This window comes from Aphelocoma coerulescens, chromosome 12 (assembly GCF_041296385.1).
Source record: "Aphelocoma coerulescens isolate FSJ_1873_10779 chromosome 12, UR_Acoe_1.0, whole genome shotgun sequence".
In the NCBI taxonomy this organism is placed as follows: domain Eukaryota; kingdom Metazoa; phylum Chordata; class Aves; order Passeriformes; family Corvidae; genus Aphelocoma; species Aphelocoma coerulescens.
In genome coordinates this window covers 4,393,835-4,419,272 of record NC_091026.1, presented here as the reverse complement: position 1 = coordinate 4,419,272, position 25,438 = coordinate 4,393,835, and the positions used below count along the sequence as shown (strand labels likewise).

General features: G+C 42.5%; 1 protein-coding gene across 5 annotated transcripts in view; it reads left to right on the top strand.

Moving 5' to 3' along the window:
• Positions 1 to 25,438, top strand: part of RAD54L2 (RAD54 like 2) — a 67,411-nt gene that overhangs the window by 14,800 nt on the left and 27,173 nt on the right. For 3 of the 5 annotated variants that reach the window (XM_069028068.1, XM_069028062.1, XM_069028063.1), the window contains one exon: positions 7,065 to 7,271. In XM_069028068.1, the coding sequence (XP_068884169.1) occupies positions 7,121 to 7,271 (151 nt within the window). In that variant the 5' untranslated portion in view covers positions 7,065 to 7,120. Of the gene's footprint in view, positions 1 to 3,959; positions 4,098 to 7,064; positions 7,272 to 19,965; positions 20,629 to 25,438 lie in introns of those variants that run through there. The other 2 variants (XM_069028065.1, XM_069028067.1) reach the window with 2 other exon arrangements.

The window sequence follows — 25,438 nt, the reverse complement described above, 5'->3', positions numbered from 1 at the left end:
AACATTTGGAAAACTTGCAATTTTCCTCATCCTGAAAGCTAAAAACATTGTTTATGAGCTGTGCCAGTCTGTGTCTGAGGGATACCCTTCAAGGAGGTAAGCCATAATGTTAGCATATCTCAGTGACCAAAGCCACAGTTTGTCTTCAAAGAGTGACAGTGACTGATCTTTCCTTGAGAGGGGAATAGCTCCGTGCCTTTTCACTCCTCTCTGTTCCACTGCTTCTGTTTATGTAATTTAGTCTTGATTTATTACATAACTTCTTCTCTAGCACCTATGTATGGCAAGAGCTTAAACTCTAGAGGGATCTTCCAGTTATCTGTATTCTCCCTGCTTGGGAATTGACTCACATCTTGACATAGTTTGGGTGTTCACAAAGAGAAAGCTTGGCACACCTCTCCCGTGAGCTGACTTTTCAAACCTGTCTTTTGGAATTTCAGAATGGTAATCATTAATGCAAGGTGGGCAAGTCTTTCCCAAATTAATCTGCTATCTAAAATGTATTGAATATAATTTGGAATCCTGACACGCTGTGCCCTACTACTGAGTTTTCCCCATAATTTGAAATATTTTCTCAGGGTTTTACTCCTCACACAGGTCTTGGTTGTTTTCTCTATAGCTGCAGCAGCATGGGCAAAACATGTAAAAACACACTCAAAAGTGGCTTTTATATTGAAATGCTGTTTGCTTTGAAAGAAACAGTGATCAGGGAAGGAGAGTTTCCTTTAGCAGGTAATGCAAGTGCCATTTAGATATAAGCTGACAGACAAAGCTAAAAACATAGATGGAGATTCTGTGAAGTAAGAGAAAAATTTTGTTATTTTGTGATGGTGTTAATCCAGATGAATGTCAGTAATTACTGGAAGCCGTGCTGATCACATGCTTCTTACCTCAGGTAGCCTGAACTTTTATGCAGTACAAAACAAACTGCTCTTCTATGGTGGTTCACTGGTGAGGACATTTTGAGTATTTGAAAGGAAAGAGTTGACTTATAGGAAGTCAGTTTCTGCTTTAATACAATTAAACAAAATTGCTTTTAAAAGCAATGCATCAGTCATTAGGCAAATAATTATATACATATCTATATATATGTACATAAATACAAACGCAAAGACATTTGCTCATTTCTGCTGGCTGTGTCCAGAGGTGAAAAGTCTCACAAAGTCTGTAGAGAAGGGAGCACTGGCATCTTACGGAGAGCTCAGGTTTTCTTTGAGGGTTACAAAACGTTGCCCCTGCCGGCAGTAGGGTGTTCCCACATCCCTCCCGAGCTGCAGGAGAGAAGGTCCCCGTGGCTGGCGGTCGGCTCCCGCAGCAGGTGATGGATGCTCAGGTTGTGTAAGGAGCTGCAGATGCTGCCATTGACTCACGCTGGCTCTTTTTGTTCGGATCGCAGTGGGAGCCAGGCCTTATGTAATGTTCACTGTCACATTCTCAGTGCCAGCACTGTCATGTCAGCAGAGGGGAAGGATTAGCTCTCCCTTTTCCTTCTTTATGGGTAGGTTTTAGGGTTTTTTGGTTTTTTTCATTTCTCCCACCCTTTATTGCAGCAGCTTTTGTTGTTTTTGTTGTCAGGGAACAACCAGTTTCAGGCTGGTTTTAGTTCTGTGGTGCCTTTTAGGAGGGAGATTGTTAGCCTGGAGAGAATAAAAGAGCAGGTCCTGCAGCTCTCTCAAAAATGATATATGGATGTGTTTTTAAAAGCAGTCTGTTATTTTTTTGTCTCAGTTCCTGTTCCCCAGAAATCACAGTGGGCTCCTTAATACTCACATCTGGTGTGGGTGAAGGCTAGATCCATTGTCCAATATTTATGTGGAGTGGGGAGAAGCACACTTGCCTTCCTCAGAAGAGTGGTCCAGGACAAGCAGATGCTCCCCAGTTTATGATTTTACAGGCTGCTTCTTTTTCTTTCAGTTTAATATTCCTGTGGAGAACACATTACTTAGAGGGGATCAATGCCACTTAGTTTGTGATTTGAGCAAGATGAAATGAAGGAGAAGAATTGTTTTCTTCCTTCCCAGCCAGCAGCGTGTGGCCACCAGTTAGCTGTGAGTCACAGCAGAGAAACTGCATAGCTGGAGTCTCAATAGTCTTGGGCTGCAAAGGAAAAAGGGATTTAAATCACGAAGTAATCAATTAAGGATGGCTTTAAATGCAATTTTGTGGGGGGAATAAGTTCCTGTTGGGTTTTCAATAAACACTTCTTTGCTTTGTTTAAAGCATATAGGAGTCTGCTGGACTAGTGTAGTAAAACTGGTGGCTCCTTTTTGAAAAAATATTTATCCTTTTAGGTGATTCCCCCCGCCACCGTTTTTTACATGATAATTTAATAGAGGTGTTAATATGTTGCATAATGTAAATTAGAGAAATTCTAGTGTTTGTTAGAATCAAACTGTTCAAAACCACTGATCTCAGGTTTATTTCTTACTAGATTTTTAAATTGAACAGAGAAGTATGGTTATTTTGCAATAACATTGCAAGTTATCGCTTGCAAACTGTTACAAGACTTTTTGTCATAGAGAAGCTTAAGCTCATGACTCCTTTACTGATGCAGCTGTGTGCTTTATAGTAATGTTCTGTTAGATACTGAAGGCTGCCTATGAGGTACCAAAATGGTGCTAGTAGTGATCTAACAAACAGATGAGATTTACCCTGAGGAACCAGCAGTTACCTTCATACACATCCAGTTTGAAGTGTTTGTGTGTGAGCTGAGCATATTAAGAGGAATCTTATGGCCCCAACCAACCATTTTATTATTTTGCTGCCAAACAAAAAATAAAAACATAAAAGGAAATTATTATTACCATATAACATGACTGTCTAACAGAGACTGAAGAGCATTATGCAGTACAGTCTTAGAAATACCTGGTTTTATTAAACTGTCTGTGCAAATCCTCTTGTGATTTGCCAGTGTGCTTGATCCTGTTTCTATGGCCAGGCACCACAATGGCCAGTGTGAAGTCTTGGTTACAAAACAGGCTTTAAGGGACAAATCTTGATGAGTCCCAGATATTGGCCTTGGCTGGAGGTTGGGGAGGTGATGGAATCCTCTTTACTGTTCAGCACTGGAGCAGCATTAGTGTTAAACCTGCCCTTTCTGAAGGGATTTGTATGGGATGGTTGTGTACTCGGGAATGAGCATGTCCTGTGCCTAAATCCCTTGTGTTGTAGTGGGCCAAGAGCTTCTGTAAAGTAACTTTGGCTTTTGTGGCTTTTTATAGGTAGAGGGGGGAACCCTTCTCCTCCTCCTCAAGTGAGGAAGGGCTCCATTCTGCCTTGTCTTGCATCCTTGCTTTTTACTCGATAGTATTTGTAATAGTTAATTAAATAATAGTTTAGTATTTACAGTGCTAGTGGATCCTCTGATGAAAGTGATGTACAGAAATGCCCTAGGTCCCCACATCCCCTGATGACTGCTGTTTCACCTAAGAGTTTGGCTCGTGGCATACATGACCCTGTAGTGAACAACTATTATGTAGAAGAAGAAAAACTGCTTTCACATTTCTCTCTCAACTTTATATGTAAGAAGTGATTTTAAAGCTTTGCAGAGCAAAAAAAAAAAAAACCCATGAGGACGACAGAAATGTGTCCAAATTCTCAAGGTTTCCTCATCTAGAAGTGGGCCTCATTTCTGTGCAGGCTGAGGAGGAGGCAGTCATCAGCACATGGCATTTACTTACTATCTGAAGTGTTCTACCTTAAAAAAGCAAAGCCCAAAAAACTTCAGAACTATTTTTATCTTTGTTGAAAGACAGGACATAATACATGAGAGAGGCTGTCTTGGATGTTAATTTGATGTGCAGTTGATTGCAGGGTTTAACTTCTGGGTAGGATAAACATGACAGCTCTTTTCTCCTCCCTGAGTAAGCAAGAGGAATTTTTCCAAGTGTTTCTCCCTAATATCCCACCCCGGTTTCTCAGCAGCCTCACCACTGCTGAGGCACAGTGCTGGAAGGCTGTCTGGCTATCTGCTGTACGGGTGGTGCAGAGGGTTTGATTTGCATTTCTTGGAGCTGAAACCCTCCTCAGGCACACATCCCACTCGAGGGGCAGCTCCTGGCCGATCCAATGCGGAACTGGGAAGAGTTCGGTGGCAGGTAATCAGTTTATCTCTCGCAAAGTGCCCTTCCTCCAGCGATTAAACACTGAGCGCAGTGTGCCTGCGTGTGCAAAGGCAGGGGATGGGGCAGGTTGGAATAACTCAGCCATAAAACAGTAGCGGCAGCCACAATCTGGCCCTGTTGTGTAATTCCCCTTGGTGGGAGGCTCCGAACTGGGTCAGATCGGTGTGAGAAACGAGGGCAGGCTCTGGGCCTGCTCCCGCTGCCACCAGGCAGGGTGGGAGCCCTCCCGAGACCCGGCTCGGGCAGCGGCAGCGAGCGCAGCACGAGGGAGGAGAGGCAGCGAGATAAACGGCAGCACGACAATAGGCACAGAGGAGTTAACCATCTTTGTTTCACCCAGCTCGGCAAGATTTAATTAAGTCTTTTCAAAAGCTGCTGTTCAACTCTCCTGCATATGGCCGGGGCTGCCGAGCAGGTGTCAGGAGTTGGCTTATACGGAACGTGTACTCACTACTAAACAAAAATAAAGCTTCGATTCGAGCCCTTTTGTGCTCCAGTCTGAGGGAAAGCTGCTCTCCACTAGATTTGATTTTATCTATGGAAATACAGGGACACATGTCCTTTCCTTTAAACAATTTTCAGAGAGTGTTTTGATTTGGTTTTTTTGTTCTTTAAGGTTCTGGGACAAATGATGGAACATGAGAGGATGACACACAGGAGGATACTGATGGGAGAAGCTGTATCATGTGTCATTCTTTGACCCAGAGCATTTTGTGACATTACAGCACTTCTGCTTTTTCTGTTCGTAGATGAGAGTTCATTCCTGCCGTATTAGCAGTGTTTGTGTTTCTTTGGTTGGTTGGTTTGGTTTTTGTTTTGGTCATGGTCAGTTTGCTGGGATAGTAAAACTTAGAAATTTTAAAATATGCTTCTGTGGATATGGTTTCAAGGTCGTTTATGGCACAGTATGGACAACATGGGAATAAATAAATCCCCTTGAAATCCCAGGTGACCCACAAAGGTGACCCTATTGACCATCTCCTGAAATGTAAGGCAATGTGCAGCTTTGCAAGTTACAAATTAGAATATGTTTGTTTTCATTAGGGCTGAATATCAACTGGAAGAGAACATTCTTTCTATGTAAAAGAAAAAGAAAGTCACTGTTTTGAAATACACAATAGACTTTAGCACAACATTTGTTAGGAAAAACTTCTGATAATAGATGGCTTTGTGTCTGCAGCCCTTGACTGAAGTTACCAGACATCAGAAAACAAGGGATGCTGGAGGTCACTGTATTGCAGCAGCCTGACAGCAACTGGGCTTGTACCTGCCTACCAGCAGACCACAGAAGCTGAATTAATATCTTTGGCTTGTGTAAATTGGCACAGTTCCACTTGAGCTAATTCGGATTTTGGCCTTTTCTACCATCTGCTTGACTAAGCCAAGTAATTTTGTGTGACGTGTGTAGTAGTGTAAGGACTTCAGTTGTCTCTGCCTGGTGGTAAAGTGCTCCTGGGACTGAGTGCTGAAAGGCTTCCTGTTCCAAAGCCAATCTCTGCAAAGCCTTCTCTTCCCTGTGTTTACTTTCTTTCTGACACTCTTCAATGTTACTGAGGAGCTGAGAGGGGCAGAGCAGAAGCTGATGACTTCAGCTGGAATAATTCAGTATACTCAACAGTTAGATTTCCAGCCCTGCTACAGGGGTGTTGAGTTGTCTTTAACCTTCAGGTTTCTGAGTTAATCTGGTAACTTCTGAAACACAGCTGAAAATGAAATTTAAGTGTTAAATGAAATGAAATTTAAAGTGTTTATAGATATTTGAACTGCCTTATTTGCTTAGAAGTTTGGGGTTTAGTCTTTTTGTTGTTGTTGTTTTAAAGTGTCTGATTAGTTCTCAGATATTTTTTAGTTTACAGTGGAAATGTTTGTGGTATAAGTAAGGGGCAGTGGGAAGTGAGTGATGAGAAAATGTTTCCTTCATCTTTCTTTAAAGCTTTCTGGAGAATGTGTGGGTAGTAATTCTTCTGCAGCTTGGCTTATGTTCCTTAAGATCAAAATGCCTTCTTTATTTTCCTTTCTTGGTTGTGTTTCTTTTCATCCATCATACACAGCTCCTTTAGGATCATTCTGTGTGTTTGGAAGAGGAGTGCTCACCCATCACTGTCCAGGAGTGACAGTGCATGATCTGAACAGATAAACTTGTGTCTTTGAGCTTGCCCTGGTCCTCTCTTCAGGCTTTATTTTTGTGTTCTACCACAATTTCTGCTGTGACACACTGGAGTGGTGTAGCAGAGAAGTTATGCACAGCCAGCCCCAGTTCTTGTCCTTGAGAGAAAGGAATTGCAAATTTTGTCTGCTCCATCCTTCCTTTGCATTTACTTTTCTTCTTGCCCTGTTTTACAAAGGGAGTCCAACCTCTAGAAACTGGATCTTTGTTGCCTTCTGCCTGAATTATGAAGGTAACACTGGTTTTTGGTGTGTGGCTGGATCAGAGAGTTCAGCCAGGCTATGATGAGGAGCTGGGTGAACTTTGCAGTGGTACAACTGAAGCAGGAGGGGATTTCTATCTCTGATCCATGTCTGCACACTGTGATGGTGTTTGCAGGGATCAGGCTAACCCATATCCAGAGGGGATGCTGACACTGATCCTTTTTTGTATGCTTCATGTTTGGATGATAGTGTTCTGAAATTGTTCACATAATTTATTAATTTTTGTATCTCTGAATAATCAGGCATTGATTCCAGGAATCTTCCTGCTGTGTCTATGTCAAGGATACTAATGAAGAGATGGAGATTCTTCAATGCTGGGCCTGTATCATTATGATCCATTTCTTATGGCATCTGTTTTCTACACAGGATTTTGTGCTTTGTCTGATATCTAAGTCTGTTATTTAAAAGGCTGATTTGGTTTGTTATGTGCAGCAATCCTGCTATGATGTTGAGCCTTGAGGCTCAAAGGTTGGGATTTGCTGGGCTCACATAGCTCTTGTGTCCTTTCAGGGCTGCCTCACGGTAGAACATGAGCAGGTAATGCACAAGGAGCACCACTGGGAATCATGTCAGACGAGTCAATCTCAGGGAGTGATCCGGACCTGGACCCGGACTTGGAGCAGGAGGATATGGAAGAGGAGGAGGAGGAAGATGAGGAGGAGGCGATGGAGGAGGACAATGATGGGGATGACGAGGAGGACTTACTTGATGAAAGTGGTGAGTGAATGGGGTTGGGAATATACAGTGTTACAGAAAACTGGCTGTAACCCCTTGGGAGATTGTGTAAGGGTTAGGATTTGTCCAGCTCTGGGTAGGGAGATGTGCTTATGTGGCTGTTTAGCCTAAACAGGGATTTAATATATGTTAAATATGGTCTCCTGGACAGAAAATATTTCCGTCATGAAAACAAGCCACAAGCATAAATGGTAAGGAGGATAGAATTTTTAAAATAGCTTCAAATTTTGGGGAAGCAATTATATAAAGAAGTAAATAAGTCAATTTACAATTACTTGTATTATTTAAAGGATGTGGTGAAAATAAATATATTTACATCATTGACTTGCCCCATACATGAACAATTTGATGGATGCTATGGACAATTATTGCTCATTCACAATAATCATCTTTAACAGCTGGAAGATGTTCTTTTCTGCCAGCATACAGGTTGAGTTCTCCTTTGTTTGTTTGACAAGATGAAAGATGGAAGTGCTGACAAAGTTGTCACCTTCTATCCTCACCTAGTTCCACCTGCCCAGCTCTCCTCTTCAGGAGAGGAACAATTCAGGTCAGGGCCAATACAGGTGTTTGTGGGCCTGTGCTGTGCAGGTTACATTTGATAGTTATTAGGTAACTGCTCTGGGTCATGGCATGATTGTAGAAATGTTTGTTGGTCCAGCAGAAGGGCTGATGTTCTAGGGCACATAGACAGGAATGCAGAGCTCAGGTGGGAATTCCCCATGCTGTATTTGCCATCAAACTCTTTGTATCACAAAACTGTAGCCAGAGCCTAAAGGGGTGCTCTATCTGCTTCCTTTAAAATTGCAATTTTTAATAGCTTCAAAGGCTATGCAGGTATCTGAATACACCTACCTAAACCTACTGAGAATAATCTTCCTTTTCTTAGCATAGAATGTGTGTTAAAAACAGATACTTCCCTCTTCTAGTTACTAAAGAATTTTTGGCTTCAAAGTAAATTGTTGTCCTTAAGTGTTGTTTGTTTTGTTCTTATATTCTTTCAGCCATGTGCTACTTGAAGATACTGTTTTGATTTTAAATTCTTTCATAAAAATGTTTACACAAACAAATAGTATTCCTCTTTTTTTTTTATTCACATGGTAATGAGAAAATTTTTCTAATGAGAAAGTAGCAGAAATGGAAGTGTTAGTTCAGGTAAGAAACAAAGGAATTCCCAATCCCAGTACAGAAAAGAGTTACAAGGTCACAGATTGCTCTGTCTCAGAGACTGGTGATGAGGGTGTCGCTTTGTTCACAGGACCCTGCACCCGGTGGAGCAGTAGGAAGTGTGACATGGTTGCCAGACTTTTATTAACAGAAGGGAGTGTCTGTATGTCATGTCCAAGTGGGTCATGCCTCATGGTTATTTTATCAGAGACCTATGTACTTTATCATCAACATCTGTGTTATTGTGAGTGAATACTCAGAGTTGTTTGTCAGGATTATTCTTTCCAAAGCAAACAAGATCAGTGTAGGTATACAGAACATTGTGAACTGCTAATGACAGCTGTTTATTTTCATGTTAAAACACTAGAAACATGTTTATGTTTTATATTTTTGTAGTGACTAATTAAAAATAAATTTTAACAAATGTAGAAAATAATGAGGAACAGTAAAAAGACAATTTACATAAAACTAACATAAAATATTTTTATGGTTGTTCATTAGGTGCAAGGGAAAACTCCCTTCCATGAGCTGAGCAAAGCTAGATTGCCTCTGAGGTTTCAAATTGTTCAGCTTTAATTCTGTCTGCCACAATATCAGAATGCTTTCTGGGTGCTTAGATGTATAATAATTATCTTCTGTGAAGGTGTCCAGTCTGCTTTTCCTGATATCTCCTCACAGCTACACACTATCTTCAAAATGTCATTTGGCATCTGTATCACCTTAGATCTAATATAAACCAGTCTCTGGCTCTTTAGCCTATGAAATATAACCAACTTCAGAATTAAGAGGTTCATTTTATTTTGCCCATCTGATGTTTGTAGTCCTGTCTCTTTGTAGATTAACCTCATTCATAAATACCATATTGGGAACAGACAGTTTTATTCATAAGAAGGGATGCAGTGCTCTAATGTTTACATTATGAAGCTTTTAAAAAGCTTAATTTTAATAATTTCTGTTAAAACTTTGTTCTCCCTATTCCCAGCTGTGCTGTTCTCCTCCCCTCCTGGTATTGTGGTTGTTCTGATCCCACTGGAGATCCTGGGGGGATCTTTCCCTTGTGGATGGGCTCTTGCGTATTTCTAGAACTACAAGCTTTAGATGATTATTAATCTTTCACAGCTATTTCCTTGGAAGGATGACAGGCTGCATAAACATTTTCTCCAAACTGAAACTGATTACGTTTTTAAATAATAGTGATTATATCAATTACAAAACTAACATTTTTACAGTTTGCTTGCAAAATAGTGGCTTTGTTTAGGATTTCCATGTCCTGATGGTGACTCAACTTAAGAACTTTCCAGTGTTAATGTAATGTTATCCACACTTGGTGGTGGTGGATAGTATCATCTCAGACTTAGCAGTGACTTGTGTTTTGCATGTTTAACCTGTTTTTGTCTTTCTGATACACATTGTGTGTTGAGTTAATCCTCATGTGTAGTTTCAGTTCCATAATTTTCTAGTTCTTTTTACATTCTGGTGCTTGAGTGCTATCTTCCGTTTTGGTACATTTTTCTTGTTTCTGCTCAGTTTTGTTTGCATTTAGTATAGGCTGTCCTATAGGTGGTCTGGAGTTTAGTTTGAACTTGTATACAGTTCAAACTGTAGGTAAGGACTGAAAGGTACAGGCTTTCAGTCTTGATGAAGGCAGCTCTTCAACCTTTGCCCCCTGTCCTCAAGGAAACAACAGAGCATGAAAAACTAGTTTTCTGAATATTTCTGAGTGAGTGAAAGCTAATAACCTCATGACTTACATCCTTTATCCATTTCTTAAGTGGTGGTCAGTTAATGAACCTTAGCATCATGTGTAGGAGCTCTTACAGCTTTAGTCTTTTTTTTTTTTTTCTAGAATGCTCCTTCCAGAACATACCTACCGTGACACAGCCCCTTCCTGGGCTGCCAGACTGCACACCCCTCCCAGCAGCACCCTTCAATCCTAGCCAGAGGCTGCCACTGCTTTTCCAGCCTTGTCATCCCTGCCCACTTCATCTGTTTTCTCATCACTTGTGGGTTGCAGCACCTGTTTTATCATGTTTGATTTTGTGATAGCAATGCGTGACTGCTAAGAACTTTTTTCATTAGCTCCCTAAATCTTTTTCACTAGAAATGTGATGTACTGATGACTGTAGAGATAAAGGGCTGTTTCAAGTCCTGCACTTATTCTCTGATCCTGGTTGTTGCTCAGGGCTGTGTAGGACTCCATAGGAATAAAAGCTAATTTGAGCAAAGAGGAAACAAACCTCCAATATGGATTTTACAGATCGTTTCAAATACACGGACCGTTCATACCTCAGGGCTTTCCTGAGGAAAGCTGTTGAGTGTTTGAATGAATCCCACTGTACAGTTATGTTTTACCACTTTCAGAATGTCTCTGGATTATTCTGATTGATGTCTCTGGAATTAATTCTCTCTTATTCATACATACTGCTGTAATTCTGCTATTAATAGTGATGGCAAATTGCTTGTTTTCTTGCCTCTGAGTATATGGGTGAAACACTTACAAAGTGCAATTCAGTAGCTGCTTTCCTCTTGAACTTGAGCTGCCACTTGGTACTCACAGTTTTGAGTTTCCGGTGATACCAAAGCAGGAGTTTTTGACTTTAGATGGCAGCCAGTGCTGATCCAAGCTTGAAAAGATCTTTGCTTCCCTTGAACCCTCAGTAGAGGAAAGCCTGCTCATTTAAAGGGGTCCTGCTCGATCAGCTTTTCCTACAATTTTCACTTGGTTGTTGAGGGGAAAAAAATGTTGGCATGAAATTATAGCAAGAGTGGATTTTGTTTAATATAATGCTCCTTTGTGGCTCTTTGTGGGTCATTGTGGGGGGCAATTACATTGAAAGCAAAATCGATTTGTCGATTGCTGCCTGGGCAATTTTTGTCTAATCTGATGGAAAAAATGAGTAGTTAACACCATACTTACCAGAAAGTTCATTAGCACCTGGAGTTATTAAAGCTGAAATTATTTGGAAGTCTGTTTTTAAAGTCACGTGGAAGTGTGGGTTAATATTTCTTTGAATGATACAGGAATGCATCCTTGAGGTACAGAGATCTGCTGCTCATTTTGGAGATGGTGTTATTCATGTGCTTCCCACCCCAAATCATTCTATCTTTTCTTCTCTCCAACAAAGTGCTCGAACAAAATAAAACTGGGGTGTGTGGGAGTCCCCAGCTGGATGCGTGTGGTTGGGAACAGAGCAACTTTCTGTCCTTACAGGGGAAGAGAGGAAAGTCCTTGGTATAAATCTGTTCATTTTGCAGGCTCCTCCTGCTCAAATACATGAGTTTTTCCTTTTTGTCTATAGTTACTCTTGTAAATTAGGTCATGTTATACTCACCTGTATGAAACTGAGAGAGAGGCAGAAGAAGAGTATGGAGACAGTCTCCTATCTTGCTAAATGGTAGCCTATTCTATATAATTTTATATCTAGATTTAGAAAGGCCCATCCTGCTGGAGATAAAAAGGAGAAGAAAAAAGGAACTGCTGTTAGAAAGTAATTTCCCTCCACTTTTTACTTGAAATGAGTGATCCTGCTTGTGTTGGTAAATGGAGATTTGTCCCAACAACCTGAGACCTATTGCCTTCTACTTTTGAGCAGACTGCACAGCATTTTCTTTTAGGGAACGCTTTTAGGTTTTAAGTTGTCCTTCCTATCTACTAGAAAATTTAATTTATTCCTTAAGAAGAGGAGGAGCAATTATGTACTTACTGCTTTAATCTCTTCACTCCTTTTAAAAAGCAGCCTTTCACAGCTGTGTCTCCAGGTGGCACCAAGGGCAGATGGGCATCCCAAGGTCGAGGCAGCCTCAGAGAACGTAACTGCTCTTTGAGGAACCCTGCTTCCATCTGCTGCAGTATGTGGCACAGTGGACTTGGTTGCTGTGTGCTTCCTCCTTCAGGCTAGTGACACGTGCTTTGATCTCCTGCCCTTGTTTAGCTAGGGGCAGGTGCTGGGGCTAAGGAAAGGCACAAGCCCATCTGAGTAAGCTTGGCTTGGAGAGCAGGCTCTTTTTGTGGGTTGAAAGGCCAGAGTGGTGAGTCCCCATAAGTGATAATCCTGCAGTTTAATCTACAAGTGGATGTTTGCAGTGCACAAGGTGGATTTCTCGGGAAAAGGGAAGAGTGATGATTGACATCATCTCACTTTTTCCTTCTCGATGAACTTCCTTGTGTAGATCCTTTTATTTTGATTACTTGTGGCTGGATGCAGCTCCCTCTAGAGCCCACCGGTACTATTTCCAAGGAAGCTGGAAGGGCGTATTCTGAGGGAAGCAAACCTCTGCTCAAGTCTAGGTTTGTTGCCTGTGCAATGGCTCTGGTCTTAGTAAAGAGCCAAACCTGAACTTCCATGTACCACTGTGCACTTTGATGTTCTTTAAAGCCAGGTAGGTTTTCGTGCTTGTAGTAAGTTTATGTAGACTGTTTTCCAAGCCAATAATTTCCTGCAAAGAGGATGCCCTGTGTAGTATCATAGAGGTACTAAAACAATCATTACCTGTAAAAGAATTTACTTGTAAACTAATATCCTGCCTGTTGACATGTGTTTAAACTTAATCAAATTGTCATAGGAAACTGCATTACATTAGAAAATGATCCTCATGGATCAGAGTGTTTAAATATACTTTATCATATAGGTGCAGAGTGTGGGGCTCAGCCTCAGATGGTTGTGGGTAACTCGGTAAACGTGCATCCAGTTGCAGATAGTGGGTGCATTTCTCAGGTGGTGTACTATAAGAAGTTGAGGGGGTTTTGTTGTTTTCTCAGTTCCTGGAAGTGATAAGAGCTTTATGTCAGTTCAGCATACGCTCCCTGTGTCCACAAACCTTATGTTCGAGACTTGGGTTGGGACCCAGAAAATTAGGAGCTGTCTGGCGTCTGTGTTTCCACAATCCAGATGAATAAAATACCAAAGATGCAGTTAGTATCAAAGGTGGAAAGAGACTGGATTGGTAGCACTTGCAGTTTTAGCAGACCTGGTTACTGAGTAATACAGAAGGATTACATTGAAATTGCAGAGGAGGTTTGCCTCTCATTTAGGCAAGAGCCCCACTGATTTCTCTGGGAACTTTGCTTCACTACAGAAGGCTGCAGATTTTACCCGTTGTATTTATCCTGGCAGTTTCCTAGGAGCACACAGTGTGTGTGTCAGAGAAAAATGGTGTCTGTGTGTGCAGTCTGAGGGGCTTGGCCCTGCCCAGCCAGCGAGGGTCCGTGTCCCCAGCACATTGTGCAGACCCTGTGACACCCAACTTCCTTGAACTGGATTTACTGGACTCACTAAGTTGTGATGTTAAAGACAAATCCTCTTGGGTGCTTTGCTGGGAACAGCCAGTGCTGGATGCTTTGTTATCTCCCCTTCTACCGATTCCAAAGCTGCAGATTGCCTAGCTGGGCATTTTGTTGTGCTGGGGCAGTTTCGGCAGTGGGAGGATAGCAGAGGTCCCTTGCCTACAGGCTGTGTGCCCATAAATCTGTGAGGAATGGGGAGGAGCGTGGGAGGAGTGGTGCATGAGGTTCGGGGGCTTTATTGACTGATTCCAGCATTCTAACTAACCCTGTGAACTGGGTTATTCTCAGCAGGGTGAGGTGTGGCCTGAGGGCTGCTGTGGGAAGGAAGGATGAGATCCTGAGGAGTGCTGTCCCCCAGCCCCCTGCGCAGGGGATTACGGACTGCCGACGTTGCAGGTCAGCCGCTGAGCCTTTCTCCGGCTGCCTGCTCTGTCCGAACGCGAGGACTCTTCCCGATCTCCTCGGCTTATCCCGAGCAGGGGGAAGCTCCGAAGGAAAGCGTCGGTGATTCCCCTGCCCGCCTCCCAGGCTCTCTGTCAGCGGCTTCCTTTTTGAGAGGGTGGCACAAAGTCTGGCATAGTCTGAGTGTTATATAACCTGGAGTAATGACTTGCTTTACTTCTTTAAAAGGAGGTGATGACGCCAGAGCTCTGCTTCCTTCAGAGCCGCCAATTGGGCGCAGGGACTGGCAGATCTCGTGAAATGATGTGGTGTTATAACCAGCTACGCTTTTCCCCCCTCTTTTCTCCCTCCTTCCCTTTGATCTATTGCGTATGATGGAATACAAAATAGAAATCTTTCTATGCAGTTCAAGAGCAGCCCACGTCCATAGCTCTGCATTTTCTATATATATGTATATGGAGTTTTTCAAATGTTTTTTTGCCTCTCTTTTATCTCTTCTCTTAAAGCTGTCACAAATGTGAGAGTAGCATGAAGGTGTGGGGAGCAGGGTCAGTGAGTGAGCAGTTATTAACTGAACAAAGAATTGCTCCAAGTTGTCTTCCTGCTTTTCTGATAAGCATTGCAGGATATAGAAGTTGTGCTTTATCGGCCAAGAACTTGCTTTTTTCTTTTCATAAAGCAGCCAGAGAATCTCTAACAAAGGACAGTCCCACTTGCTCCTCTGTCCTGTTTGGTGCCTTTTTCTCCACGTACGTTTCCAATTGTCAGCTTTGTACCATGCCTGGTCATTGCTAATAGATACTATATTGCCTCATCTGCATCTTCTGAAACGGTGATGAAATCACATGGAAACTAATTAGCAGATTTGTAATGTGCTATTTTCCCTCTTGAACAGGTAAGGAGTGGCAAAGTCACTTTGCCAAGTTCACCTGATAAGTGTGAAGAAGCCAAAGTGAAAATCCTCTGGTTTGCATTTTAGGCAGCACCTTTTTTATGTTCAGATGTACTAGGTGAAACACTTCTTCGATTTTAATCTGAGTTTAAAACGTGCAAGTGGTCCTTAATTTCATTTTCCCCTAATTTATGTGGTATTGTGCTGGGTTTTAATGACTGGTTACATAAAATGTGCATGTAGCTATATGTTGTACAAGTATAATATTAAATAATAAAAGTGTGGAAGGAGGTGAGCAACTGTTTTAATTAAATTAGTATTCTTCAAATTTTAAAACACACTATCACATCACAGTTATTTCCTTTATTGATCTTTTTAACTTCTTGCTTAGGCTTTAAAGAAACTGCAACACTGAATTTTCAGAAGTGTCTGGTTCATTGTTTGGATCAAAGTATTTTTTTTATTAAGAATATTTTGTACTGCAGATGTTTAAAATGTCTTGTTCACATTTTCTTCAATATGCAGTTCACTGACTCAGTCTCAAAAAAATTCTAAGTAGGAGTCAGAAGACTTTATTTTCACTTGCAAATATGCAAATAGGAATGAGACAGGAGAAAGCTACAAGATAAAATCTTTTTGGGCTAGGTGAACAGAAACTTCTAGTTTAAATCTCTGTCAAAACAAATTTTGCAATTAAAACATCTGCAGGTAATCTTCATCTATGTAAAGTATTTAAATAATTGAACTGTTAGAAGCAATTTTTAAATGGTACTTTTGTGTACTCAGCTTGTGATTTATGTCAAATTTGCACATAGCTGAAAATGAATGGAATGAAATTAAAGTTGTACCAAAAAACTCTTCAGTGGTGCACAAATACGTTGTGTCATCTACAGCAGCAGAAATGTAGCAAGTTATAGAGATGAGGAATCAGTTTCTTGAATATAACTGGGATTGTAACTCAATGGATTTAATTTTTATTAAAATGATGATAAATATCTATGGTATAAAGTCTTCAACTTTAAATCATTACATCTTGTCTAGCAACAGCTTGTTTTCTTTGGTACATTTAAACAACCTTTGAAAGCCTTGGAATCTCAAGCAGTGTGTTTTGCCACAGTGCCAGTCTGAAAAGCATTTGCAAGAGGCACTGCATTGTGTCACTTCCTGTATTTAATGCAATTAGATATTTGTTACATTATGTACAACTTCCCAACTCCCTCCACTTATGATTTAGATGAGTTTGGGAAAGAAAATACACCAAGATTTATATGAATAAAAATAAAATGAGAAGAAACAGATTTATCAAATTTTATGCCTTATGGTTCAGTCTAAAACTCACTAAAGTAAATGGAAAAACTCCTCTGGTTTTCCATGGTTGGTTAAGATCTTATCAAAAAGAATTTTTATTTGCCGTGCAATGTTTGTTTAAAAAGCAAATGATTCTCAAAGCCCAGCAATACTCAGTTGCCAACACAGAGTGTTGTGGAGTCCAAGTATGATTCTGTCTGAACTATTTTAGGTGGATAAACAACACCTTTTATACCATGTCCAACTCAAACCTGGTATTCTTGTGTGTTTTCTGTGTTGCTAAAACAACATGGAAACTAGGACAGGGAAAGGGGCCTTAATGATATGTGTGTGTGCTACTAGCAGGTGCTAATCAAGAGTGAAATGTGGCTGTCAAGCCTAGTTCACATTCAATTACTTACAAACAATTTGGGTTAGTAGGCAGCTTCCCTGTACAGTGGAGGTCAGTGGGGTGTGCAGAAGGAGCTGGTGGATGTGGAGCATGGCTGGGAGAAAGCTGTGGGGTGGAGAAGGGACTGCACAGCCAGTGGGGAGCAGTTGAGGATGGGCAAGGAAGGTCTCCTCTGCTTTATGAGGTGCTGGTGAGGATGAACAACCTGGAGAGGAGGGAATCACCCTAGCTTGCAGGGACCGAGAGCTGGGTGGCACATCATAGATCCAGTGCTTCTCTCCGATGCTGTCCTCGGTGGGCTTGGATCAGGTCAGTGTTGTGGAGTCATGGAGCTGCTCAGCCTGCTGAGCAGGGGGTTGAGAGAACCAGGTTCAAGGTGGACAACAGTCATGGGTGTGGGGAAGGAGCTACTCTACCATGAAGTAAATGCATGTTTTGGGATGTTTTGTTGAAATTTATTTAGTTTAACTGACTTCAGTTTGATAATATTATTTGCTATACACAGGAACTAGTGTCCTGAAACACTTTACAGTCAAATATCTTGTCTGTATAGACAGGTTTAGGTATGAGTTTTAATGCTTGTGAATTTGCAGTGTTCAGGGATGCTGACATTGCTGCTGAAAAGACTTGTCAGTCAAATAAAAAACAAGTTCTGAAGGACCTTTATCTTCATATTCTACAAAAATACAAACTCTAGAGTGTTTGGTTTTTTACAGGTAATCTCCTAAGTTGTTAGCAAGGGAAACCTCTCAGGTGACAAAAGCTTTTTGGGAAGCCTCTTGTGATGTATAGCACAGTTTGTGCAATTGCAAAGAGCTTGTGGTTTGAGATGAGGAAGGTGAGGTGTGACAGCTGGGTAAGATTTCAGACCCTGTAGGGGAGGGAGAACATTGTTCCTTACTGGTAAGACTGGCCTCACGGAAAAGCTTTTCAGTAGATGGATTTATCTGTAACAAGATTACCTTCCATGAGGAGATCATTTTTAAACTGACTGTTTCAGGCAGATCTAATTCTTGGCTGTGTGAATATGTATTTATCCTGGCTAACAGTGGTGGCCTCACCAGCAGGCTGCTGTGAGTAGAAGAGCTAGAAAAATTCCTTTTCCATTTTGCACATTAAGGTGAAGAAGGAAATTCCCTTTTTATTGCTGTGTGCAGAAAGACAGGTGTAGGTTGCCTGTTTCCCCCAGTGTATTGAACTTCCATTTTTCTCATGCTTGAAAGCTGTAATATGGATGTGTTGTGGTTTAACCCCAGCTGGCAGCTCAGCCCCACACAGCCACTCACTATCCCCCAGTGGGATGGAGGAGAGATTTGGAAGGGTAAAAGTGACAAAACTCATGGGTTGAGATAAAGATAGTTTAACAGCAAAGCAGAACAAGGAATTCATCAACTCCTTCCCATGGGCAGGCAGGTGTTCAGCCATGCCCAGGAAAGCAGGGCTCCATCACAGTAACAGTGACTTGGGAAGACAAACGCCATCACTCTGGACATCCCCCCTTCCTTTTTCTTTCCCCTGCTCTGCGCGCTGAGCATGACACCATGTGGTCTGGGATATCTTCTGGATCAGGTGGGGTCAGCTGTCCCAGCTATGTCCCTTCCTAACTCCTTGTGCACCCCCAGCCTCCTCACTGGTGGAGCAGTGTCAGAAGCAGAAAAGGCCTTGACTCTGTGTTAGCCCTGTTCACCAATAAAAAAAACCATCTCTATTATCAACACTATTTCTAACACAAATCCAAAGCATAGCCCCAAACTAGCTGCTGTGAAGAAAATTAACTCTCTCCCAGCCAAAACCAGCACTGCAAGCTTTGTAAACACACAGTTGCATTTACCCAGTACTTGTTTTTAAATCTTGCTTTCCAGTTTCATAAAGCTGTTAGGTCAGATGCTGAGGTCATGTTTGCTTATTATTCCAACCCTACAAAGCCCTTATAAGGCCTGTTGCAAGATCCTTGGCTATGCACTTCTTTAATATATTTGTCCCTCTTTTCCCCCTTGATAAACATTGTGTACGAGCCAGGCTGTTTGAATCTGTGACATGGGTGAAAGGCTGTCTTGTTACTGAGTGTCTTAATTGTAATACAGTTCATATCTTCTCTGGTAAAATTTATATAGCTTTAATTATGAAAAAGCATCTTGGGTTTATTTCAAAGTTGTGATGTACCCTGAAGTACTGAGGATGTTTTGATGGCACTAAGCATTTGCAGTGCCCTGCTACCCTCTCAAATGAAAGGTCTAATAAAAATGACTGGAGGGGAACTGGGCTCTGCCCTGGTTGTGCTTGCAGATCTTTAGATCAGCCTTTCCTGCTGTGGGTGTAGCTCACTGTCCTGGAGTCCTGCAGGTCTGTGCCAGGCTGTTTGGACACAGCCTGCTTTGGGTTTCTTGTGCACGTCCTGGCTTTCCCAGCACTCCCTCACCAGTTGTTTCAATAAACAGCTGACTTTGTTACATGGACAAATGCTCACTACCAGCAAACTAATTTCATTACGTGTCTCTCAGCCCAGGTTTGCTGTTTATTACTGGCATTAGATATGCCTGTGAAGGGAATTGGGCGTGGATAAAATCTCTGTTACACTGAAGAAGGTTAGGCAGGATGGATAGCCTTTAGGGGTTCAACCACAGCTTTAAAGGACTTGTTCTGTACTTATTTCTTCTCTTCTGTGCCTGTCCTGGTGCAGATGCATGATCAGAACAAAGGTTGACTTAAAATAGTCTCCCACTCCACAAATTCTGACAAGTTCTTTCCTAAAAACTGGGAAACTTGCAGTGGTCTACAAGCTGCTGATTTAACCAAGCAAACAGGATGCTCTTTCACCTGTTACTGTGCAAACAGGTTACCAGCTCCATGCAGTTGCTCGAGTTTCAGTCTCAGTTGTCCAGGTTTCTTGCAAATTAGCAGGCATCATGCAAATAGCTCATAAAATCACAATTGTTTCCAAAGCCAGAAAGGCTGTACTCCTTTTTGCATCTCATTCCCACCCACTCTTCCTTATGTGCTCTGAAACTTGGAAGCAGAGTTACGGTCCTGTGTGTCCCCTGCTCTGAATGTCCTGTTGTCTGTTGGGATTCCCCTTGCGTGGGGCCCCAGCAGAGCCTGAACGGTTATGTAAGGATTTTTATTTTATTCTCAGTCTTGGTCTCTGCCACTAGTTGAACTGGATCACAGGCTGAGTGAATGGGATCTGATCCGTACGGCGTGCAGCTCTGCTGCTCCAGAGGAGAGAGACCTCCCCCGTACACACCCACTCAGCCTCCCTGCTCCTCTTCTCTCTTCTAAAACTCTTTTCCCAGGCATAACTGAGGTTGCTCCCGCTGATCAGGAGCGTGTACGGAAGCCAAACCATCCCGGCAGCACAGCTCCAGGCATCGGTCCCCAGTGGAGCAGCAGCTACCTCAGGCAGGGCTGTGTTGTTTGACTCTCCAAACAGGGGAGAAGATAGTGACAATTTTTATTTAGGCTGAACACGAGGCATATTTAAGTAGTTATATAACAGTGACCCTGGTCCGTCTCAGCTGGGTGCAGGGAGGATATATACGTACTGACTCCCGTCACACCAGCTGGGTGGATTCGAGCACTAGGAGCTATTTACCAAAGTTATTTTCAGAAACTTTAAGTGCAGGTTTTCCTGCCTGTACCCTGGACTGTTTTATCAGGAGTCTTTTCCCGCCTGCGAACTGAGCAGCCAGTGAGAGTGGATTTAGTGCTCGCTGGGCTGTGGGCAGAGATAAGGAGTTGTCGGGAGTGACTGGAAACTTTTGTCCTGAAGACCCTGAGACAAGAATAGCAGAAGAGTTGAGAGTGTGCAGCCACGCTGAACAAGTGTGCGGGCAGAGGGCTCGCCTCGGTGCACTGAGCAGCATGCTACTCTTGGATGAGTCTCAGCAGTTTCCAGGTAGGACACAGGTGGGGGATTTTGTGGATTGATTTTTCTTCTTTTTTTTCCCTTTGTTTTCTTTTTCTTCTTGCTTTCCTACTACAGGCCATTAATTTCCCCCCCGCCCCCTGTGCTGGAGCACCCCACTCAGTGGCTAATAAAAGGCATCAAGAACCAAGGCTCTTCTGTGGGTCTCAGGTTTTAATGTGCTCCCTACCAGGCAGGGATGGAAGAGATTGAGATTTCAGTGTCTTGCAGTGTCTGTTGGCCCGATGGAGGGGACAGGAGAAGGAAGCTCACTCTTTCTTTGTGGCTATAATTCTGAAGTCTTTGGTGATGTGACATTCTGGGTCTGGCTGGTACTGTTTCTGCTGCTGTTGTGTTGTAATGCTGCAGAAGTTGTTTTTGCAAGAGAGGAGGCAGTTGTTAATAGCAGTATCGTTTTATGTGCACTGTCCTCTCCCCCACCCCCTTCACCTTTGTGTGTATACTTCCCCTGCAACATCCTACTTGATATGAGTTTCAAGAGCTTCTTTTGTCAGTGAAATATTTGGTGACTTGCTGACTGGGCAACAATCTGGGCACCAGGCAGAGCTGTTGGTGCTTGCTCCAGATGCCCTAATTAGTGTTCAAGAGACTAAAATCTACTTGGCCCTTTTCCCCCCTATCAAATGGAAGATGCTGGTGAAATCCTAACAGGAGTTTACAGCTTGGGGATAGCTGCCACTTTGTTTGTTTGCTGGTGGGAGGATGTTGTGTATGGGAGAAAAAACTTTGTTCAGATTTGCAGAACTTTCTAAATTTATAATTTAACTTCTTACTTTGAGGTGAGATACTTTGGGATGCCAAAGTTCTTGCACCTTGTTTGTGTGGCAAATACCTCCAAAGTCATACTATGAACCTAATAGACTGATCAAAAATCGTCCCCAGGAGTTGCAGCTCTGGATTCCTGGTTTATTACTGAAGTGCAGTGCAGTGTGGTTGTCATGAGGAGTTTTTACAGAAATAAACCATGCAATATTTGTTACCCATTAGTGGGAAGGGGGGGGGGAGGTTCTAGAAAAAAAAAATCCATCTTATTTCTCGGGTTGTGGTGGCAGGACAAAGAAGCTAATTCTGGGAGAGTGTGAACTGAGAAAAAAAAGGAATTACAATAGAAAATGAGTTTGGATAAATGAGGAATCTGGGTGATGATACAAGGGGCTTATGTAACTTAGTCTAGATAATAGGTATAAAAAGAGAAGACAGGGAGGGAAAGATGCTTTTGGAAATGAGACTGTAGGTCATAAATGGAGGGAGAATACAAGGTTAGAGGCCTTTCAAAAATTTTGGGTGGAAAGGTATTTGTACAAAAGTAAGAGAGAAAAAGTGCAAATTGACTCCTCCTTGTACTCGTCAAGTTGTAAAGTCTGGGGCAAGGTTTGTCACAGTCTCTACCAGTAGATAATTATCTCTCTTTGAGGAAGCTTTTTGAACTGATCTAATGAGGTTGTGTTCTGGCTGGTGGATCCAGGAGAGTCTCCATCACACTTCTGCACAACCTTCCTGTCCCCAGAGAGGTGATAAACTGCACAAGGTCACTGAGTGAATCTGGGAAGAACTTACACATCATGTTCTTCCCTTCTTTTGTGTTTAACCACTGAGCAATGTTTCTTTTCCTCTCTGGTTTGTATGGCTTTTCCTCACTCCAGATGCCTGAACACTTCTTTAGGGTTTTCAAAGTAGCAAGCACCTGTATATGCAGTGCTGTGATACCTTTTTGTTATTTTAAAAATGTTTCTGGAAACTTAGAGCAGATTTTAATTATTTTTATGGTAGCACCCACCAGCTAGTAAATCAAGGTTTGTTGCAGCACACTACCTGTTGCCCTGTTGTCCTGCAAGAAAAATGTCTTTTATGCAAAGATCCCTGTTTCTTCTTGATACACACATATATTTCTTTTTTGACCATAGAGGTAATTGTCATTTTAGCAACCTTATGAAGGAACAGGTGCCTGTTTATTTTCCAGGCTGTAATGTGCTTAGCTTTTGAGGTGTTGTATATTTTGGATGGGTGGGGGGGGGTCCTTGTGACATTGTGGCTTCAATTTGTGTGAGTCTGATTGCCACAAACAGCTTTGCAGCCTTTTGTCAAACTCCTTTAGCAGCACCAATATTTTGGAAAAGAAAACTAGAAACAGATTGTTCTTTTAGCGATGGTGTTTCATCCTGGTCTTAGTAACTTTCTCCAGTGCTTTCGGTCACTTTTCTGGCTGCAGTTGATGGGAGAAATGCCAGCGGAATGTGGTGGCACACAGGCTCAAACTCAGCAATTTGAATTTTTCTCCCAAGTGATGCCTCCCTCATTAAACAGAGTCCTTAAAAATTCCTCTGAAATTACTTTAGAGACTGAGGCAGAAAAAGGGGATGCCGCTGAAGTTCTATGCTTTGTTACAGTTCTAAAAAAAATCCACAATTGTGTTTTGTTTTTTTTCAAGTAAGAAATTATATTTAAGGAGAAGAAAGAGAATTGTTGGTTAGAGTATAGGAGAGGGAGCCAACAACTTGAGTTTCTCAGCACTGATGCCTGCCTGATTGCTTTGCTTTAGTTTCCTCCTCTGCAAGATGGACAGGAGGGTGTTTCACAGGTTACTGTGAGGAGCTCGTTGTGCCCATGAACTCCTTTGACACTAACTAGAGTACAAATGACACTATTATAATTTTGAAATCACTCCTCTCTTATACCACTGCCATCAGGAGCAACTACAAAGGAGGACTCAGATGCTGAAGGATGCTGTATGCTGGGATTATTTCCCATGCTGCTCTTTTAAGTTAGGAGTGAGTGTCACCTGTCTTCTCCCTGTCCTTGTTAACAGGTCCTGAGCAAAACTGTGGTGAGAGCTTGAGGCAGAGATTAAAGTTCGGCCGGTGCTTGTTGTTTGTTTGCCATTTTGGTGGCCTTGGATGCGTGTGGCAGCAATAATCCCTTCTTTATTGTTTCTCATTGCTCTGAGGGTATGCTGGTATAAAGCTACAACTCCCAGCTACCTAGTGTAAATTAATGCTTATGTAATCATTGCATAATGCAGAATGCTTGCTCCCCTACTCGCTCTTTTCTTAGTCCCTGAAATTTATCTCTAGAAGAGTCATGGTAGCAGCCAGCTACCCCACTGTGCTGGGGACATGTCAAGCCCCCGTATGCATCTATTTTCTGAAGTTGGAAAGGGGAAATTTATCTTTGTTACCTAAATCAACATTTAGCCACCTCAGTAAACTAGATCATATTTCTCTTTTTAAAAAAAGCTTTGAACTGTTATGAAAGTAAATAAGGTTAAATCCGGTTACTTGTGGTTTAGATCCCCATGGTAATTTTCGTAATCTGGTTGACAAAACTCTATTCTGGGTTACTAGTTAACTGGGATAACCAGAAAGGGGAGGTTTCAGTTCCCTCCTGCGCACAGCTTGTTGAAAACTTCCCAGCACTCAGCCTGAAACACTTCCTGACTCCAGAGCAGGAGCTTTATGTAACTCATTGCTCTCGCACACCCCTGGCTAAAGGACAAATGTGACCGATCCCTGCTTCCCTTGCTACCTTAGCGGATGCCTTTCCTGGCTTTGTTTTCCTGTCTTCACTAGTACCCACAGTGTCTGTGCAAGAGAGGGGGCACGGCAGGAGGGAACAGTTTAGATTTGAGGACTTCAGTCGGGGAAAAGAGTTTTGATTACATATCTAGAAGAGGGATGGCAGGTAGCAGCGTTCTGTATCTCTCCAGGTGTTGCCGTCTCAAAGCACTATGAAAATGTTTGCTTTGAAATTTCACAAACCTCTTTTGAGCATTGTGGAGCTGGAAATGGATACAAGATTGCCCCGTGCTCCAGAGTAACCACGAGTGTGTGGTGCCTGCGAGAGGAAGGACGACCTGACGGACACCTCACCTGGGCTGCATTCAGGGGCTTGTGCAGGGGTGGGAGGAGGTCCTGGAGGGGCTGGGTGCTGGAGCAGGTACCTGCCACACTCCGGTGGCAATGGGGTGCCAGTGGCTGCGAGCCTGTGCCATACAATAGTTATATAAGTGCTCTTTGGTGTTTATGTAACCCGGGTCTCAGCGTCCACAGCATTGAGGCCCAGCCAGAACAAGATCTCTTGGGTATTTGGGGCCTGGTTCTGCTTGCATAATCCCGGGGTTAGCAGATATATCGCCTGTCACCAAAGTTGGCTGTTTGATATTCCAGTTTGCCTCCAGGCACTTCTTGGCTGCTTCCTTTCCCTTTGGTTTCTGGGTGGTATATTCCTTGCTCCTGCCCTTCAATTCTGCTGCCTTTTGTTCCTGAAGGATCCCTTCAGGCCAGGAAAGGAGTTTTATTCTGCAGCATAACCTCATCAGCAACTGATATGCTGAAAGATGTCTGAAGGATAAAAGAAGGGCAGTGCTGCCTTGTAATTTATCTTTTAAAGTTTTCCATTGATTTGGGCTTTCTTCTTGCCAAAGGAGTCTGGAGACAGGTTTGATTGTGTGTGCTCATGCTCTGGCCCATAGAGTCAGTGCTGGTGGCTTTTTCTTCAGAGCTCATCTCTTCCCTCCCTCCTCTGGTCCTGCACCGGAGACAGAGGCAGCCTGCCATCCCTCACTAGCAATCTGCAGATTTCACAGAGGTGTCTTGAACCCACAGCGAGTGATTGCTTTACTGATACTTAGAGAAATGAAAAACATGTTACTCAGACTTCAAGCAGCGCTCTTTGTTATACCAACATGACAGACTCTTTGTCTGGTTACAGTGACAGGTATGAACGACAGACCTGGGGTGGTTAACTCCTAGATAAATCAGCAACGGGAATGATGATGTACGTG